Source organism: Empidonax traillii, unplaced genomic scaffold, assembly GCF_003031625.1.
Source record: "Empidonax traillii isolate 1590-97213 ecotype Southwest subspecies unplaced genomic scaffold, ASM303162v1 scaffold13:size3042203, whole genome shotgun sequence".
Lineage (NCBI taxonomy): Eukaryota > Metazoa > Chordata > Aves > Passeriformes > Tyrannidae > Empidonax > Empidonax traillii.
The window spans coordinates 618792-639549 of record NW_020955206.1 but is presented as its reverse complement, the minus strand read 5'-3'; the positions used below and the strand labels follow the sequence as shown (position 1 = coordinate 639549).

Genomic DNA, 20758 nt, shown 5'->3' with positions numbered 1-20758 from the left:
CTCAAAGCACTTGGGACGACTTAGAGCACAGGGAAGGGAAGGTGTCCCTGCCCATGGCAGAGCACTGGAACTGGATGAGCTGTAAGGTCCTTTCCAACCCAAACCATTCCATGATTCTGTGATATAAAGAGTTCCCACTGGTCTGCTCCAAATGCATCCCAAAGGTGACTCGTGACCTGTGCATGTCCCTGCCACTGCTGGTGATGTGCTCTAAGCTCTGAAGGACACAGTGACAAGTGATGCCAACTCATGCAGAAAAACTGGGAGAGCAGGGTAGGATCTGCGAGCTGGACCATTCCAGTGCTTACTGTCCTGGTTTCAAAGGGAAACAGGGAATCACTTCCAAAAGGAGGTGTTGCAAAGAGCTCTTAATACAAAAAAAGCATTATTTTTCTTCCAAGATGTGTCATCCTGCCTGTTTCCGTTGTCTCAGGCACTGTCCCTCACTCAGTGCCCTGCCAGCTCCTTCCCATTCCGGCTCTTTCCTGGCCGACACTTCTCCACAGGCACACGTGGGTAATTGGATTGTGCTGAAAGCACTTTCAGCACACTGAATCCAGGGACAGGCACCCCAAGGCACGGATTGAACAGGACTAAAGCAACAGGTACATTTTGTTCTCCAGCAAACCTTGACTGGAAGCTGATTTTGGGGGCCAGGGTGTTGGCAGAGCTCTCCGTGTGAACACGAGGTGTCCTGCACGGTGGCCCCAGAAGGACCCATCAGTTAAATTATCAAAGAGGCTCAGGCAAGAAGAACTGTCATTTCTTGCTTCCCTGGTCTCTCTTTTGATGTAGGGATTTATCTTTCGTGTTGTGCAGCTTGGATGAAGACCAGGGGAATTTCCAGCACTTATTGCCCCACCTGATTGAGACAGAGCTTTAAGCTGTTCTTGGCAGATGAGCAGGACCGTGCACAGATGGGGAAACTGAGGCACAGCCAGGCACAATCCAGGTTCTCCCTGCCCACACCTCCATCTCCTGTGCCACCATCCCCAGCCTGGGCAAGGGCAGTCCAAGACAGGCAGGCAATTTGCATAGTCAGTAATTATGCCAGGGGAAAAACCCTTATAGGTGTCTGTAAAAAATCCCTCTGAGATATTTCAAGGTCTGGAATCAGGGGGTTGGAGACATTCTTTTATTAAAAATCTCCAACACCCACTTTTCCACAAATCCTGTGCCACTGAACTCTGATATCTAAAAAAGGTCTCCAGCAAACTCAGCACATGCTGAAGGGACACCTTTATTTCATGGCTTTTGCACAATAGGTGAAATATTAGCAACTCCTTTAAAACATGATTAAAAAAAACCCTTCCAGGCAAAACTTCCATTGCCTCAATATTTAGGGAACAATTTTGTTATTGGGTGCCTTTTGCTGCAAGGAAGTTTGTCAACATCAATTCCCCTTTTATCCAATTTTCCTCATACCTGTATCTTGTTCTCACTGGATTAATTTCTCTGCCCTGGAGGATCCCTTTATTAGTTCCATCCACGATTCCTTGTCAGCTCCTTGCTTTGATTTAGATGTGCACCCTTGAGGCTGTTCCCAGCCCATGTTACACCCCTTAGTGGCTTCTTCCCAACCCAAACATACTCAGTGCCTTTCATCTTCCACACAAATCTTCAAATAAACAACAGTTTTATGGCTTTTTGCTGGGTTGCCTCCAGTTCTCAGGGCCATTTCCACCTGCTGCTCCGAGGGCTCTCCCTTCCTTGGTGGCAGCTCCCGTCCTGCTCTCCGTGTCACTCCCTCACAGCTGCTCCTGGGTTTGGGGGGAAAAACGTCATGTTTTGGGTTTGAGGGTGGAAGACTGTCAGTCTGGCTGCCTGTGTGTCTTCCAGAGGGCTGTTTTCTCTCTCCCATCACCTCCAGCCATCAGGACAAAGCCCGGCAGCCACAAGGCCGGAGCTGAGGACGTGTCTGGACAGCACTGGGTCACATTTGGCTCTCATGCCACGAGTCCTTCCTGGGCAAATCCCACCACGAGGATTCCTCTGCCACCCTTGGCACCACTGAAGAATCAATGTTCATTCTCTGGGATGAGTTTGCCCAGAGAAGGTGTAGCTGCACCATCCCTCGAAGTGTTCCAGGCCAGGCTGGATGGGGCTTGGAGCAATGTGGTCTAGTCGGAACTAGACGAGCTTTAAGGTCACTTCCAACCCCAAGCATTCCATGATTCCATGATTCTGTGCAGACACAGCTGCCACAGTGGCACCAAGGAAAGGTCAATTGTGGGGCAGCCATGGCCAAAGGACCACGTCTCCAGCAGCCAACAACAGTGACCTTCAGGGAAAGCTCATATGAAACATGAGGTCTGATCCCTGCCCAGGTTTTCCCTGGACTCACAGACTGTTCCTTGAGGCTGCACCAGGACTCCTGCAGTCAATAACAAACCCTTTTATCTGGGCTTTTTGAACTTCAGTGCTCACATAAAAGTGGTCTCAGCAACATCCCCTGACACCGAGCGCATGATTAACGAGGCTGGGAGCAAACAACACTTCCTGCCTTTGTCTGGCTGTCCGAGGCCTCTCCTGCTTCCCACCCACAGCCCAGGCCTGGAGGGGTGGCTGGACCAGCCCAGTGCTCAGGCAGGAGCATGGAGCAGCATTACTGGGAATTTTCTTTTTCATTCTCACTCCCTTTTTGTTTCATGCTGACAATACCCATTCCCCAGCCTTTGCCACCGTGCCTGTCTCCTTTTCCAGATCCTGTGTGCTGGACTGGCCTGAGCGGAGAAGATCCACAGGCAAAGCTCTGCAGACACCTCCCTCCATTAGAGATACCTGTTCCCTCTCTCCCAAACAATTTTTTCCAATATAATTCCCCTTTTCAAACCCCATGGGAAGCTCAGTGAGTCCTGAGCCTGCTGAAAATCCAAGGATGGAGATAGTGGCAGCTCAGTGGTCTGCTGAGGATGGACCTCCCTGTAGGAAAGCTATGTGTTCTCCCCCCAGGATGCTCCTCCCCATGTCTCTGCTCACTGTATTCCCCACTACAACCTGTTGGAAGCCCTCTGGCTGCTCCTGGAGTACCAGCACATTGTTTTCCACCTTCCACCCCCAAGGGCATCGCAGTGTTGGGCAGTGGCTGCACACACCTGCTGGAAGCTCCAGATGTGCTCTGGAAGGCCTCAGGATCCTACAGCTGGAGCTTTGCTCCCAACCACCACGCTTCCTCTGGCAGCTTGCTCCCTGGGAAGCAATGCTCCAGCACAGGAACTTTTCCAAGCGAGCCCGTAGCAAACATGGATGTGAAAAACTCGTTTCATCTCTGTGCTACTGCCTTATCTGCCTGGTAAAGTGCTTTTCCCTCCATGGCCCTGCCAGGCATCCCGAGGTGTCCCGGCCCTGCTCCTCCATGTGCCATCCAGTGTCCCACTGCTGAGTGTCCTGCTGACTTGTCTTACTGAGGTTTTATATTTAATTTGCCAGAGTTTATTCTCTCCCCTGGTTTCCTTCTTTGGCCACAACTGTCACTTTTGGAATGGTATCTTTTAAATCACTGATGGCACAGGCTATTCCACCCTGGCTTAGGGAGATGCTTTTCTTAGATTACTCTAATTCCTTCACTAAGAGCCTCTAATCCCATCTGGGAGAGCCCCTGGAAGGGCCTCTGGGAGAGCCCTGTCACACACAGGGTTCTTGTAACTCCATTCTCATTTCCTCATCTCCACCTTCCTCCTTTTATAAATAAGTATTTAGTTAAAGGCTACTGCGGTCCCAGGGTTTGGTTTTATGAGGTGGTTGGGCTTAAGCAGATTCTCTCTTCCAGTGTTACTTCCCAAAACAGCCACAACACTTGGGAGTAAATCAAGAATTGCCTTTTTCTCATGAATTCTCTCCTTGTTCAAGACATTGGTTGACTGTGACACCTAAATTCAGCATGAAATTTGTGTGTAACATTTACTCAGCTCATTTGAGCATCACTGGCTTTACTCCTGTTTTTTCTCCTCGGCCTTTCTAAGCTCCATTAGCATTCCCTGCCCATTTCTTCCCCATGGGATGTGTGTGTGCCAACAGAACATCCTGGGCACCACCCTCTCCTTCAGGAAAGAAAAACTCTGAGCTCTGCCACGTGCACACCCAAAATCAGCTCTTCCACCAACCCACCTCTGTGAGCCTGAGCATCCCTGCCCTGGCCCTTTCCCACTGGAATATCCTCCTCTTCAGGGTGGAGGGACATGGGAAGGAGGGATTGCAGCAGAAGATCACTTTCCTCTTATGAAGCTTGATACTTGCCTGCTGTTGGACATTAATTCTGCTACAGCATATAAAAAAGCCTGGAGATCCCAAAGACCTGGGACCTCCATCCTCTGCTCCTACCCAATGCCCAAAGCCTCATCCCCTTTCCCACTCCCTTGGTTTTAACACAGGCAAAACCAGAGAAGTTATCTAGGATTCCCAAAAGGAGGACAGTGATGGAGGCCTGGATGCTGCCATGCTCCCAAATCCATCTGCAAGAGGAACATCTGAAAACCCAGGGCTCTGGGATGTGGGATAAACGAGGCAATCTCACGTAAAAGAAAAGTTTTAGAGGCAAAGACCAGCAACAAGAGAGTTGTAATTCAGCTTTCTTTGTTAAAAAAACAAAACAAAACAACCCAAAACATAGAACAACCCAAACATTCAACAGATTTGTTAAACCACAGACATAAAAGAATCAAGAAATACTACAAAAAATACATTGCAAGAGACATCTTGTTTTACAAGGCCATTGGATTCAGGAACTACTGGCTGACCAGTGGAATAGCTGTGTTGCCAGGAACACAAACATTGGGAATAAACAGCGCTTACTGGAGAAGTATTAAGACTAAAAGATATTTACCCCTTAAAATAAATAGAATTGTCATCTACAGCAACATTTAAATTAGTAAAATAATTTTTTTTTAAAGCAACCAAATATAACAAAATCGTCAATCAGATCTAGGTTTTCTTGTGTGTGTGTTAGGCTCTCGAGTGTTTGTGTGTGTGTTTAAAAACAAAAAAAAAAACCAACAACAAAAGTACAAAGAAAAATATCTCTGAAAAGTCAGATTCTGCACCAGGAGTGAATGTCACCCTTTGTTCTGTGGGTCAGGGCGAGGTCTGGGAGCCACTCTGAATCCTCCCTTTGGAAGGGTTTAGGTGGGACACAGATCTCTCCCTGTCCCCTGAACAAGTAAGGATGTTTTTCCCTGCGTGTGACGTCAATCCCAGCACAGGAGCTGCAGCCCCACGTCCTGCTGGATGTGGGAGATCCCCTGGGCTGAGCTGGACGTCACCCCAAGGGAATAACTCAGGTGTAGCTATAAAGTCTCTTTTAGGCAGTTTAGAAATTAATTCAGTGTTTAAAAAAATACTTTTATTTCTCTCATTAACACTTCAACAGCTGGAGGAAGCAACACCCCTTCTCATGTGAGGGACGGGGAGGGGGCAAAGCAAAGAGATAATCCTCTGGATTTTGGATCCTTAGGGATGGCCGACCCCGAGCCACGTTTCCTACCACCACATCTCGTGTATCATCTGCACCAAACAGGGAGCTCCCAGTGCCACCAAGCCCAGCATCATCACACACACCCCCCACCCAGCTCCCAGTTCCAGTTTGGAGCATGAAAACTGGGAAGAAATTCCTCAAGTTCAGGCAAACCCAGCATAATTCCGGAATACCTCAAGAAGCCACCCGAACTGGAACCACCCTCCCCGAGCATCCCTCAGTGCTGAGGTCTCCTGGGATGCCCTGGCATGGAGGAGGGAGCAGATTCCCATCACTGCAGGGATCTCCCTGGTCGGCAGCCAAGCCCTGGCTCGGGCTGTGCCGGTCCATCCCGCAGCCAGAGACGCTCCAGGGCCGGCACAAGGCGACCATTCAGCATGTGGGCTGTGCCGGGGTCGTGGCACAGACCTCGTGGCACAGCCCCGGCACCAGCCCCGGGGGAACCTGAGCCATCTGCCCACTGGGCTGCCCTTTCCCAAGCTCCGGGAGGGAGCTTCATTCCAGCCCTTTCCCAATCACCCTCCCTCCCCTTGGATTCGTTAGCAATGGAGTTGCACAACGGGGGGATGGAAAAGCTGCCATCCCACAGGAACACCCCGACCAGCCAGAGTGTTGTGTAATGACAACATTTGGCAGTTTCCTCATTAATTTTTTTTTTTTTAATTTTTATTTTATATTAAAGCCCAAGGACACTGTCGCCTTGGCTGAAGGCACGGGTACCTTCCCAGACTGACTGGAAACATTCCCTGGGATTCCCCACAGCCAGACTGGGACTCTGCCACTCTGAACATCTCTCCATGGCTGGGAAGTCACAGCTACAGGGAAAAGCTCTGTTCCAACACCGCTTCTCCTCGAGGGCTCCGCTCCCACTCAGAACCACCACGGAGGAACCCCTGGAGGAGCCCAATGCCTGAGCCACCCACTAGGACAGGCCTTGGAGGACAACAAAGCCACTCCTCAGGAGTTTCAATCCAGTTGAAGGGTCTTTAAAGTTTGTTCAACTGTGCCAGAGTCCCTTTGAACTCTGGAGCCATAGAGGGAGCTGCTGAAAACAAAAGCCTTGTTTACCAGAACGTGGTATCTGAGGTGGAAAACACTGCAAATTCTGCAGGATGCTGGGAAAAAAAAAGAATCATAAAAAAATCCACCCAGGCTGACATAAATCCCCCAGATTTTTGGCTGGGAGCATTCTGCAGGGCTGAGCAGGGCTGGGTCCCCTCCTGGTCGGAAGCAGGTTTCTCATTCTGAAAGAGGAACCCAACGGGCACGGAAGTGCCTGGCCATCAGCTCCAGCTCTGTTTAGCAATCCCTGCAGGATGCTATTCTGTGAACACCCAAAACAACTGCCTGCCTGGGAGGCTAAATCCTTAAAAACAAGTTAAGGGCAATAATTGAAGCGGGGGGTTGGTACAAGGACCACAGGGTCACTGCAGAGCAGCCACGGCCCCACGGTCAGACTCAATGATCTTAAAGGTCTTTTCCAACCTGAATGATTCCCTGATTCCATGGACACAATGGCTCCAGCTGTACTTGCAGGACACTCATATGAAATAGGTTCACGTGGAACCTCGTTCAGGTCCCTGTGGTTGCAGTGCCCTTTGTGGGAAGGGTTTATCTCCCTCGGTGTGTCGCAGCCGTGACCAATCACGAGCTCCAAAGAGAAACCAACAGAGAAACAACACAAAAATCCCACATCCAGTGCTGGGAAGGACAAGGAATTTTCTGTGAAGTCTCTGTTGCTCCCCTCGCCCTCCCTGACACATCCCATTCCACATTTGAGGAAAACAAGCAGCAAGAAGGTCTTTCACAAGGATGAGTTTTCCCCTTTCCATACCAAAATCCAGCTGACCAGGGCAAATCAAGGGCAGCAGATGCCACTGATGCTGATCTAAGGGACAGGATGTCACTCCGGACAGCAGATGCTGTTGGAAGCAGTTTCTCCCATTGGAGAATCTACTTTATTGTGTTTTCTTTAGCAAAGGAAATTCACTTTTACCCCTTCGCTCATTTATCTCCCAAACCTCCAGGGAAAAATAACCCAACCTCTTCCAGCCATGTCACCAAGCTCTGGTGGAGGGGAACTGTGGGGGTCAATGAATCCAGAAAGAAAGAAATCAGGTATTTTAAACTTTGAGATGTGACCTGTGGCTGGGCAAATTCAACATTTTTTTGTCATTTTGTGCTGGTACCTGGTTCGGTTTTTCCTAAACCTCTATTGCCAAGGAGATGCTGGCAAGATCACTGTGAGCATATGGATCAGTGCCAGAGCTGCAGGTTAGTACATGAGAAAGATCTTCAGCAGCAAGGGAAAAATACTGAAAATTCATAAAAAGCAAAGCAAGCAAGTCAAGGAATCCATTAAGATCAGGTAATCAATAAAAAAATATTTCTTAGTGTGATGTTTCCTCTTTAAAACCAGCATGAAACGGTCACCAGGAGGACATCATGTAGTGATGGTCATCACTGCTCAAAGATGTGTCCAAAGCACCCCCCACCTTTGGGAGGTTTGGACCCATTTCTGAGCTCTGTGGATGGGATCTTGGTGCCAACTGACATTGGGTTGAGGTGGCTGAGAGTTCAAATCCCTTTGCTTTGCATCCCAAGAGACTCTGCTGGGAATTCATCACCAGGAGCCCCTACACTGAATCCAGGCCCTGCAGGAGCTGCCCCGATACCACCACAGATGAAAATGTGCAGAGCAAGTGGGAGATGACAGACTGAGGTTCTCTCTCCATGAAAGTCCAGCAGGAGCAGTGACCTCCCACCACCACCCTGCCGAAACATCTCAGCCTTCAGCTGAAAGAGATGCCAAAAAAGTTCGGGTTTTACGCTTCACCACCTTACTTATGCAAACACCTCCCCACAGGCACCGGATCCGAGATGCTCCAGTTCATTGCACGTAGGTCCCTGCACAGCCAGGCACTGGCCAAAGACTTTGGGTTCTGCCCTGGAGATCCACACAAACCAGCTGCAGGTTTGTCTCTCCAGGAGAGCTCAGCACCTCACGCAGGTGAAGCAGCACCTGAGCTGGTCTGGGGATCTCCACGCTGAGCTGCCATGGAATAAACAAGCTGACAGCCAAGGTTCTCCATGTGCTGATTGTCTCACCTATTCCTGCTGCGCTCGAAGCAAGAGCTGGTTGGCAAAGCGACGGCACAGAGCTCACGTGGACACGGCCACACACCTGGACAGGAGCTGCACCTGCCCTGACACCCCCAGCACTAAAGAGCTTCAAAGGACAAAGTGTGAGCGAGTACCATGGTGTCCTTAATGCCTCTCCATCCCAAATAACCCCATGCTAACGAGGAGAATCCAGCAGAAAGCTCTCGGAGGATCCCAACGGCCGAGTTTATAAAAACACTGAGGAGAAGTAGTTGTTCAACGAGCCACTTGCACAAAGCACGAGCACAAAGATCTGCAACAGAGAGCGAAGCAGCTCAGCTGTGGGGAGATGCTTTTGAATTCCAACTGATACCAGAGAGCAGAGGCACAATGAGCAAAGTGTTCAAGAACTGCAGCTTTGCTGAAAAGGCGAAGCTTTTGACCAAATAAAGCAACGTGTTCCTAAGAGGACAGCTGGATTACTCGGGAACTAGAGGGATTTTGGGTGTGCTCAGGGGATGGGATTGCACCACCCACGACAGCCAAAGAGGATTTCACGTGCGGATCAGGGTTTGTGCTCATGGATCACTCCCAGGATGGGAGAGTGGTGGAAGGATCTCGCCAAGCCAAACCTGATGCGCAGAGCAGGCCCAGGCCCCAGGCCAGGCTCCTCCGAGCAAAACACACCATCTCCCATCGTTACTCCAAGGAGAGGCCCTGGCACAGGCTGTCCAGGGAAGCTGTGGCTGCCTCCTCCCTGGAAATGTCCAAGGCCGGGTTGGACAGGGCTTGGAGCAACCTGGTCTAGTGGAAGGTGTCCCTGCCCATGGCAGGAAGTGGAACAAGATGGGCTTTAAGGTCCCTCCCAACCCAAACCACCCCATGATCTACAGCAGCCCGAGGTGAAAGCCAGGCTCCAGCCTCCTGCCCTTTCTACACCCTAGACATGGTTGGTCCCATCTCTGGCACATTCCAGAAGAGACACAGTGTGACAAAGGCACAGCACCAGGAAACGCACGGACAGACCCCAGGGAACGTGCCAAGGGCACCCCACCCTTTATTTCCCCTTGCAGATGGTTCAGGGCAAACACGGATCACACCAAGGGCAATGAGCAGGGCCATGTGGAGGGAACAGTGTTGCTCATCCCATGCTGGATGAAAGCCTGTCCACAGAAAAGCATGGAATGAGCAAGCCAAGGATTTGGCCTTCTGCTGATTGCAGTTCCCTCGGTTTATCCAGAGGAACTCCACCCTCAGGCCTGCACCTGCACCTGCTCCTTCACAGGGCCATGGGATGGGCATTCTGGTGAAGAGCATCCTGGAGAACTGGCTCAACAGCAGGGGACTGATCTGGGAGTTAAAACCCAGGTGCTGGCAGGGGAGTGCTCTGTCAGGAACACAGTGACAGGCAGGCAGGGCCTCCCCACGTCGTTTCTCTGACACTAATTCTGCTCTGCCTTGTCTCACCTCAGCCACTGCCAGTGGACAGAGCCCAAAGTGTCCAGCAGCACATTTTGGTGTGAGTTAGTGTGTGTGTGAGCCAACACCAGCCAACCTTTGCTTCCCAACCATCCCCCTTGGCCAGGAAAGGCAGGTGGAGCAGGCTCAGGACCCCCCCGGCTCTGTGACAGCCCCAGGCGTGTCTGAACACCCAAACCAGGTTCCTGAGCAGATCCATCCTCATCTGGGACATCCCAGCCCCGAACCAGATGAGCCCACCCAGAACCAAGTACAGCCCTCAGTGTCACACACACAGATGCTGATGGGACAGGAAGGACCCCTTTGGAATTGCCCTCTGGAATTCCTCCTCCTGGTTCGTGTCCGTACCAAGAACTCATCGCAGGGTCGCCCATGTGCCAGGGGAAGGTGGGGCTGGAGGGGCTGGAGGAGACAAGGCAGAGCTGGGATGTGGTGTCAGCAGGAAGCAGCTCCCGCGGGGCTCTGGGGCCTGGGATCTGGGTGTGAGGGAGCAGATTCTTGTGTCGTCCTAAAATAAAATTGTGCGTTTCCTCGAGCTGAATGTCTCTGCTTTTCCTGCCTAGGATTCCTGAGGAACCACTTCCATCAGCTTCTGGCACAGGACTGTCGCAGAGACTGGGGAGGAAAGCAAAAGAAAGATCAGGGATCACACGCAGGGACCCGACATAAAGCTTGGTCTGGGCTCAGGAGAGAAGGGCTGACCCGTTTGCCTTCCAATTTAAGCCTTGAAATAACCCATGGGACACTCCCTACTCGTTCCCAGAATTCCAACATGTAACAGTGGGAGCTCTGCTCTTGCAGCAAGGATGCTCCAGGAGAGGCTCTGGGATTCTGGACACCAGTTTCTACTTGCACAGTGACAGGGTAGCTCATTTTGGATGCCGTTAGGTGTGAGCAGCCAAAACTGAGTCAGGAACGGGTATGGAAAATCCAAGGTGAAGTTTTTACTTCCTATTTTGTAATCTATGTGAGCCCATGGCCTCTTGGAAGGACAAACCCACCTAAACCCACCTGTCCTGCCCACAGGGCAGAGGCCACTGCCTGGCCCAGGGCAGGTGGGAACAAAGGGACCATTTCAGGTGCAGGTTTGCCCAGGAAAAGGTGTTAAACTGAAGGAACTTTATTTTTCCACCCATTAGTGTTGGTGGCCGACATCCAAACACTCCTCTGCTCCCTGCTGCTCTTGTGGTTGGAGATCACAACATACTCCTGCCTGGTAAAACTAAATACAACCAGGTCTGACTCAAATCAGTTGGAGGTGCTCAAATTATCTGCAATGCATCAATAAATACAGGTTTAAATGTCATATGTTTTTAATTGGATGTTTGCAGGATTATCATTCTCTGTTCCCAGAGAATTTGCAGGATTATCAGTCTCTGTTCCCAGAATATTTTCTATATTCTCCTTACAAGCCTTTGGTGGAGAAAAACAATGAATATGGTAATTTGCCACCCAGGCACTGCAAAAATGGCTTTTCCAGGAACTGAGCCTAATACTCGGGATAAAAAGTGAGTGTGGGAGAGGGAAACAGAAACAGGGGAAAAAAAGAGTAAGGAGTGCTGAGCACTGCTCTGAAAGCCTTTTTCTTCCTCATAAAACACCCAGCTAAGGCTGGGCACTTCTCCTTGTCTGCTTTTCTAGGTCAGCCCGTTGTAGGAGAGCTGGGAGGCAGCTGGTGGAGTTCAGTTACTTGGACAACATGGATTGACTTTCTGGATTCAGTTGTTCAGGCAGAGGTTCCATGTGCCAAGCACAGCCTCTCCATCCCTAAACACACTGTGGGGCAGCGTCAGCTGTTGGAAAACCTTAGAGCAGATACCTTAAAAATAAACCTCCTGAGAGAACACATCCAGGGGATTTTCCCCTCCCTCTGCTCTGCTGCCATGGTGTGATGCCAAGGAAAGCTGTGCCCGAATCTGAAACGTTAGCACTGGCTAAACCATGGAATGGGATTAATTGTGAATTTTCAGCAGTCAAATAGAGGCCAACTGAGCTCCATTCCTCTTTTCTCCTTCTTACACCCCTGTAAAGGGATTCTCTCCTGAGCAAAGCCTTGGAGCTGGGCTTTTCCAGGAGGAGGAGCAATGTGCTCAGGGAAGAATGCTCTGATGAGTAACAACCACCTGTTTTCCAAGATAAAAAAACCCCAGCAGATGGTATTTGTCCCAAACTTTGCAATTATTGCAAGTCAGGGTGCATTCTGGGCGCTTGATAGACATGGTAATCATCAGGCTAGAACTGTCATCATTAAAGAATGGATCAGAGCCAAGACTTTGGAACCTCCTCCACAGGAAGGAGAGCCAGCGCTCCCAGCCGTAGGATGTAACTGGGAAACTGTTCTTTTTGGAGCAAGAGCTGCACCCTTGCTCCTCCCTGGGGGGTACTTACAGATGCCTTGGAGAACCCACTTGGGCTTGTTCTGCCACCAGACCCCGAAGAAGTAAAAAGGGATCCCACTGAAGATGATGGCAAAGCCGATGGCACATTCCTTTGGCGTCGTCCAGAAGGAAACAGCAATGAGGAACAGGCAGGCCAGGATGAAGAAAATGGGCAGGCAGATGTTCACCTGAGCAGGGACCAAGGAACAGGTCAGGAGATGTGGCAGGGCAACAGGTCACACTTTCCAGGGAAGTTTATCCAGCTGTACAGCCCAGGGGGGTACAGAGCTCATGTTCCACCATGGCCAGGAGCCAGAAGCCTTTCTCAGCACCCCTCTGGATCCCAATTCCATACTTCCATGATGCCTTATACAAGGCACCTGTACCAAGAGCCCCAGCTTCAGCAGCAGCCACAGCATAAGCCATGTTATCCTCAGGGCTGTTCCTCGGGGGACTCTGAGCAGGGCACCCACTAAGAAACCCAAAACCACTAAGGAAACACCCCACAGAGAGTCACTTTGGGAAGGCACCAGCACAGGCCTGGGGGTTTGTCTCTCTCTGGGTGTTGTTGCCTGGCAGAGACACGACTGTGCTGAGGGATGAGTGGGAAACATGCCCTGAAGGCCATCAGACACACCGGGGTGACACGATCTTGGCCTCCTCCCAGATGGGCCACGGAGCTGCCAAGCTGGCCAAGGACACAGGGAACAAAGCTCCCAGTGCAGGGGCTGTTTCAGCAGAGAACTATTTTAGGTGAATTCCCTGATGGTACAGAGTGTTTCACTGAGAGCCACAGCCTGGGCTCTGCCCTGGGGAGCGGGTCAGTCACGGAGAGCTTCCCGCTGTGTTATCCCACCACAACATCCCATGTCCCTGGCACCCAGAGCTCCTTCACTCTGTTGTCCCCGCAGCCATGGCAGCTCTTCATCCTCCTGCACCAACTCCCATTCAGCAGCAGCAACATCTCCATTAGCTACAACCCCACCTCTCCCTGCAATCCCAGTCCCTCTCCCACCCAGGAGCAGCAGCTGAACCTTCCCTGGTGCTGAGAGGGAGCACTCGGGGAGGACCCACCTCCCATCTCCCACCCTTCTCACCTTGATGGGCCTCTCCAGCTCCGGCTTCTTATAACGCAGCCACATCATCCCGATGATGGCCAGAGCCACACACAGCCAGTTGAAGAAGCTGAAGAAGTTGATGACTGAGAAGATGTCGTTGGAGAAGGCATAGAGCAGGGTCATGACACACTGAGGAGGGAAAAAGCCATTAGCAAAGGGAGGAGGCAAAACCACCTATAGTACAACACTAAACACGGGGATTTTAGAAGAACTGCCTGCCAGGAAAAGGATCCTGTTCATCAATTTTTACTTCTTTAAGCTATTTTTCAGTTGGTGCCTGGAATGATTGCATAGAATCACGGAATGCTTTGGGCTGGAAGGACCTTGAAGCTCATCTTGTCCCACTTCCTGCCATAGGCAGGGACACCTTCCACTAGATCAGGTTGTTCCAAGACCCCGTCCAACCTGGCCTTGAACACGTCTGGCACAGGCTGGGGGAGAATTCAAACCAGAAGTGGACTATGAGGATATGACGAGAAGGGTCACTCTCCTGTAGGTGAATGCAGGAATGGCTGTGACTGGAGGTGGCAGCCCTCCCTCCAACCCCTCTGATGGGATCCCACCCCCACCCCTTCCTGCCCAGCCCAGCCCTGGGTGTTACCGTGAACACAAGGGATGGCAAAGGAGTGAGGAGCCTGGGGTGGATCATGGACAGGATTGAAGGCAGGTGTCCCTCTCGGGATCCCACGAAGAACAGCCTGGAGGGGGACACAGAGCAGTTACACCCCTGCAACCCAGCTGGGGATTGTCTGCAGCACAAACAGGGATAGCCCGAGCTCAGCCCAGACCGAGGCAGCAGGACTGAAATGCCAATCCCTGACTTAGAAGGGAGGCTGGAGATGGACAAAGAACGCAGGAAAGATGTATTTATCTCCATTCCAGAGACAGCCATTAAGTGAGTGTCCTAAGACAACCCAGGAGATGTGTCAGAGCCAGAACCATCTCAGTCCCCGTCCTGACCCGTCCTTTCTCCTCTTCCTGGAGGGACTCTCAGCCCTGAAGTTTCACAACTTTCTGCTTTTCATTAAAGCCACTTTCCCATCATCACCGAGCATGTGTCTGTTTCTGGTTTATTGACTTCAACAGCACTTTGCCTGAGGAACAGAAGATTAGGACCACTGGAAGGTTTCCTTTAATCTGGATATGGTTTTAAAGGCTGACTTTTTTTTCCCCCTGCATTCCCCACATGGCCTCCAGACCCTTCAGACTTTGTGTCTGCCCACAGCCACTCTCTGGGGGACGACTCCAAAAGAAGAGGAACTAAGCACAGCTTGTAAACAAACCCCACAGGATTGAGCAACAAACCTACCGGGAAGAAGTGAAGAGAGATCCATTGACCGACCCAAAACACGACAGGCCAACAAAGACAGGGATGATCCAGGACATGACACCCAGGTGGTAGTTCCCAAAATCCTAAATGGGGGGACAACAAGGGACATTTCACAACCCAGAACGTCCAAAAGAACTCACAGCTGCCTACAAAGGCTTCGTCTTTGCAGAAATCTGAGCAAAGCACAGGGCTCAGTGCTGAAGCTGTTACAAAGTTTTCCATGTTGCCATTTGCTGCCCCTCTTTCCTGAAAAATCATATTGTGGAACTGCTAAACCAAAGCAGCAGCCAGCCCTTCCCTCGGGGTCAGGACACAACATTTATCAGAACAGCCATCGGGAAGTTCAAGATCAAACGGAAACCGAGGAGCCTCAAACACGGAGCTGCTGCCAAGTGCTGAGTCAGGACCTGGGACACAGCCCTGGGGACATGGAGTGTCCTGGGGCTGTAGTGTTTTGTCACAGAGTGACCCTGGGCTGCTCCACTGTGGTTTTACTCCAGTTTATATTGATTTGCAGCCTTTGCTGTGATATTGATTTCCAGCCTTGCAAAGGCTCACGGCTGCAGCAATGGACACAACTACAGCAACATCCCTGCAAGTGTCCAAGGCCAGGTTGGATGGGGCTTGGAGCAATCTGGTTTAGTGGAAGGTGTCCCTGCCATGGGCAGTTAGAATATGATAATCTTTTAGGCCCCTTCCAGCTCAAACCTTTTATGATTCAGTGCAACACAGGCTGCAAACCCAAAAACTCAGCACCACATCACTGTGGGCTGGAGCAGGGGCTTGGTGCCAACCCACAGGATGGAGCACTGTCACCTGAGTGGCCCAGACCAGCTCATCCTGGGCTAGGAGATTCCCTTTGAAGCCTTGAACAATCCCGGTCATGCTGTTTGCGAGGTCTGCTCCTTCCTGAAGCAACCAAGATTTCTGACCGCCGTGGCATTTTAATTAATAGAAGTGTTATTTACCTCTCTTAATTAAAACAAGGAAGATACAGAAGAGACAACGATCTAGTTCAGTACTGACTGAATGACCTTTCCCCATAAATATTATGCTCTGGTAACTGATGAGAAGTCACAAGGCCAGCAGCCACCTTCCCTATTTGGGAACTAAGAGCAGCACTATCTGCTGCCCACCCTCGCTGTCTGCCATGAATCCCGCTCGGTATCACGCTGCTCTCCCCTGCTCCCATCACAGCTGCTCTTTGTCTCCTGTTTAAACATCAGGGTTTTTTTGTAAGCAGCCATGACCAGCCTGGAACAAAGCAAATGTGAGCAGAGATTGCAAGTGTGATTTAACCTGCCCTGGAAAACAGTCCCGTCGGAGCAGCCCCATCTTACCACGGCCACGGCCTCAGACATCAGCATCTCATTCGTGGACAGCGTGGTGAAATAGGCCAAGTTGGTCAGCACATAGACCAGAGTGACCACGGGCAGGGAGATGATGATGGCCAGGGGCAGGTTCCTAGGGAAAAACATACACTGTCATGGAGAAGTTCAGAGGAGGGAGCTGCTGATCCCAGGGATCGCCACCCTCCTGTGCTCGCTCAAGGTTTGTTTGAGCCCCTCTGCTCTTTGGCTTCTCAGAGTGTCAGGTCTCCCAGCCACGCTCTGCTCCCAGGGCAGAGGAGATGTCCATATGGGAACGAGCTGCCCAGGGAAATGGTGGAATCCCTGCAGGTGTTCAAGAAACACATGGATGTGGCACTTGAGGACATGGTTTAGCGGTGCTGCACTGACAGCTGGACTTGGTGGTCTTAAAGGACTTTTCCAACCTTAACAACTCCATGATGCTCTGAACAGCCTGATGGAGAGTGAAGGGCGATGGCAAAAGGGACTTTTTTCCATGGAGAGGCTCTGGCTGACTGAGCAGCAATCCAAGATCACTGCAATGGCAATTAATTAAAAACACCCAGTGGCATTAGCATGTGCATTCTCTCCTGGGCAAAGGAGATTCACTTGTGCTGCTGGGTTTCTTGGGAGAGATGGGGAGCTCAGGGACCCAGCAGGCAGTTTTTAGCCTCTAATTCTGTGCAGATGGATGGGCTGAGGAAACTCGAGGAAAATGAGTCCAGACACAGCCTGAGTGGGTCTGTAAACAGGCTGTGTCGGTACAAATTTGCCTTTCCAAGCAGTTTAACTTCATTTGCGAATGGAAACTGAAAAAGAAAACCCTGCTTGGTGCCACGTCTAATTGGTCCAGTGGAGCTCAAAGCCACAGGAGGAGAGTCAAATCCCATGACTGCATTCAGCAGACATGCAAAGAATTGCAAAATACAACCCCCCTTTTTCGAACTGTTTCTGAAGGAAAGGGAGTATCGAATCCTTCCCAGCACAAACGAACCACCCCCAGGGTCAGCCAGAACGGGTTCTTTGCACAAGTGACCCTGAGACTCGGATCCCAGTGGCTCACAGGGACCATCCCATGAGCAAAAGGGATTTCTCAGCATTGTCCTGCTTTGTTGTGGCCTGTCCTGAGCTCGCCAGGCCCCCGAGTAACCCCGAAAGGCACGAGCGGCGCAGGAAGCAGCTGTTGCTCAACAGGATGGGAAGAGCACGGGACAAACACATGGACAGCAGCACAAACCCTCTGCTGGGAGTTTATACAAGGCACTAATAAAGCCCTGAGTGCTTCTCCCTCGCCCATAACTCACTGAGGTGTCACGCCAAGGAAGCGGGGCTTTCCAGCACCGCTGATATTAGTGGGACAGGAAAGCAGCGTAAACAACAGCCCTTCTCCTACAGAGATTATTATTCCGCTTCCCTGATTCCAGGGAGGAAAAAAGGCCATTAATTTATCTTGTTTTTTATTTCCCCAGATGAAGACCTTGGCTTCTGGGCTGATCAGCAACCCCTGTTACACGCACGAGGAAGAGGCTTCCCCAAAATACAGGTCCTGCTCCCAGGGATGCCATCCCAAGACACACACCCACCTGTAGGGATTTATCATCTCTTCTGTCACAAAATTCAAGTAATTCCTGGAATTTAAAAAGAACAGGGGTTCATTCTGGTTAGTCCATGGAACATATAAAGCCCTGCAGTTTAACTCATCTGCACAGGGATTTCAGGAGGGGCACAGAGATGCCTGTGGGAACACTTGGGATGGCTGGTGCCTAATTCCAAGACCTACAGGACCAAACCTGCAAGGAGCAAGCCAGGGAGACCTTAGAGCCTCTTCCAGTGCCTAAAGGGGCTCCAAGAGAACTGGACAGGGACTTTGGACAAGGGCCTGGAGGGACAGGACAAGGGGGAATGGCTTCCCACTGCCAGAGGGCAGGGTTAGATGGGATACTGAGAAGGAATCCTTTCCTGTGAGGGTGGTGAGGCCCTGGCACAGGTTGCCCAGAGAAGCTGTGGCTGCCCCATCCCTGGAAGTGTCCAAGGCCGGGTTGGATGGGGCTTGGAGCAACTTGGCCTAGTGCAAGGTGTCGCTGCCCATGGCAGGGGGATGGAACAAGATGATCTTTAAGGTCCTTCCAACCCAAACCATTCCATGATTCCATGATAAGGAGGCTGCAACCAGCCTGTTTCCACAACAGATTGAGCAGCTCCTCGTGCTTGCAGGTGCTCAAAGGAGCCCTCCAGGAGCTTCAGTTTGGTGTTGGGATTCAGTTCCCAAAAAAAAGAGAGAGAGGGAGCATCTTACCATCCTCCATAGGCAAAGAGGCCACTGTACAAAGCCAACACGATGTTCCCAACATCGACATTCGTGCCCTCGAAGGAGTGCTCAGGAGTCAGGTTTGACACATCACCTGCAGGACACAGGAGAGGATCAGTGATGGGCTGTGAACCCTTAGGGCCTCTGTGGGGATTGAAACAGAGAAACCTGGAGGGAAAAGCTGCTCTTAGGATTAATTATCTTAATTTCAGGTTATGCTGAGAGCACGTGCACATCTTCCTGCTGGGCTGATTCCTCCAGTCTTACAGTGCTTAATTCATCTGCATTGATAACAAGCCCCAGAATTATGTGTCTCAAGCAACTGGCCACGAGTGACTCCTCCAGACTTTCTCACACTGCAACGTGCCATCTCCAAGGTGATCTCCCGACACCTTCTCCCCTGTGAAGAAAACGTTCTGGGGACCTTCCTGCTGGAAGATGCTTTGCAAACACAGATATTGTCACGTTGTCCTCTCAACTGAAGGCTGCTGGCGTTCGATAAAGCCCCAGGATTTCCTCCACTTCCACCAGCCACCCAATAAAGCAGAAACCCAGGATTTCCTCCGGTCCCACCAGCCACCTGATAAAGCAGAGGGCTGTGGCAATCCCTTTGATTGGGGGAAGTCAGGTTCTTTGGGGCTTGGATATCAGAAGTCACCTTCTTTAGGGCCCCACGATGAAAAGTTCCTGTTATGGATCTGCCTTTGAAAGGAACGGCCAGAAATAGGCACCTCGATTGTCCCTCCGCTCCCAACTGCCCCAGAGCAGCCCAGGCTTTATTTATTTTGCTTTCAAATGCTCTGCAGTTGTTTTGTTCCCTGCCTTTTGATGTGGGGCCTGGGTGTAGAGCTGGGACGGTAAAGCCACATTCCCATTCCCAGACCTGCCACTCCCCTCGGTACGTGGTGGGGTCCAGGGGCACCTTTGCATCCAGGAGCCCTGTGGAAGCCCATGTGATTCCTCTTAGGGCACAGATCTTTACTAATCACCCCAGCAACTGCATCACATGGCTGTCAGCAGGGCCTGGAGCTTAACCCTTCATGTCTCAGCACAAGGAAACCCAGGATGTGCTGCTGGGAAAAGCAAGGGGATGCTCAAACACCGGGCACTTTCCCTCTGGATGGCCTCTCTTCGGATATTTCCCTCCCCTACGCCACCAAAAGCCACTGCTGCAGGTTCTGGGTGACAAACCTGGATGCACAGACCCTGTAACACCTCCCACTCATCTTTCCAGTGCTGGGAAAGAGGGATTTTTCCTGACAGCACCATCAGTCTGAGGTGCATCTGTCACTCATGGGACTGCTCCAAACCTGTGCCAGAGACACAGAGCTGCCCTGTGTGAGTGGGAGAGCTCCCTCTTCTCTTTCCTTCTCTCTCCCTGACCCTCCAGTTCCATCCCAGCCTTTCCACCCTGGGGATTGCTCCCTTTCCCTCCCTTCTCCCTCCTGCTGAATCCTAACCAGGCAAACAGATATTCCCTATCACGGTGTGCAAAATGCTCTCTGCTAACCCAGCTGCCCAGGAAACCAGCACCCTCTGCCTTTTCCCTGGCAGAAGCTATGCCATTTGCAAGGGGATGCTGTGGGTATGAGCTGTAGGAGAGCCAGGGCCATAGGAGCAGCTCATCCACCATCTGGGAATCCATCAGGAGTGGGAAACCCAGTGCAGGGATGTCCCGCAGGTGTGCAAGGCTCTGCTTGCCCAGATCCCAGTTCCAATTCCTGTTCTTCACTGGAGTCACTTTGTCCCTCTCTCCCAGCATCTCCTTGCAGCAGGAAAGTCTGTTCTGCATCTACCTTGGGATGTGCTGGATGTGTTTAATGCCCCTGGAGCCAGTGAACCTCCAGACCAAAGGCACCAATCCTTTTTAAAACACATCCAAGTGTAACAGCAAAGCCAGGAAATGCAGAGACTGATCTAATGCTGAGTTTAACCTTAATTCTTGGCTTATGGGTTCAGCCATAGAATCCTAATTTAGCACAAATAAATAAAGGGCTGAGCAGGAGGGGGGTGCAGGGTATCACAATCTGCTCAATCCCTTGGGCTCAGCTTTCCCGAGCTCATTTGCTGCCCTTCCTGAATAATTACCAGTCTAGTTCTTTCCAGGTCTTTTGTTATGGGAATAAGATACACTTTTTGTTAACAGTGCCTGTAATTAGCTACTGGAACAGCACATGGATGGACTAGGAGAGCAGGAGGCTCTCCTGACATTTCTAACACCCCT

The 20758-nt window shown here is 51.1% G+C and overlaps 1 protein-coding gene across 1 annotated transcript in view; it reads right to left on the bottom strand.

Annotated features, from left to right (window-relative positions):
• Positions 1-4541: 4541 nt before the first annotated feature.
• SLC7A5 (solute carrier family 7 member 5) overlaps positions 4542-20758 on the bottom strand; it is a 38900-nt gene continuing 22683 nt past the window's right edge. The window contains exons 3-10 of the mRNA XM_027890397.1: positions 18523-18628; positions 17810-17854; positions 16218-16341; positions 14857-14960; positions 14149-14245; positions 13527-13676; positions 12440-12617; positions 4542-10666 (exon numbers count right to left, since the gene is read on the bottom strand). Of these exons, the coding sequence (XP_027746198.1) occupies positions 10611-10666; positions 12440-12617; positions 13527-13676; positions 14149-14245; positions 14857-14960; positions 16218-16341; positions 17810-17854; positions 18523-18628 (860 nt within the window). The 3' untranslated portion in view covers positions 4542-10610. The remainder of the gene's footprint in view (positions 10667-12439; positions 12618-13526; positions 13677-14148; positions 14246-14856; positions 14961-16217; positions 16342-17809; positions 17855-18522; positions 18629-20758) is intronic.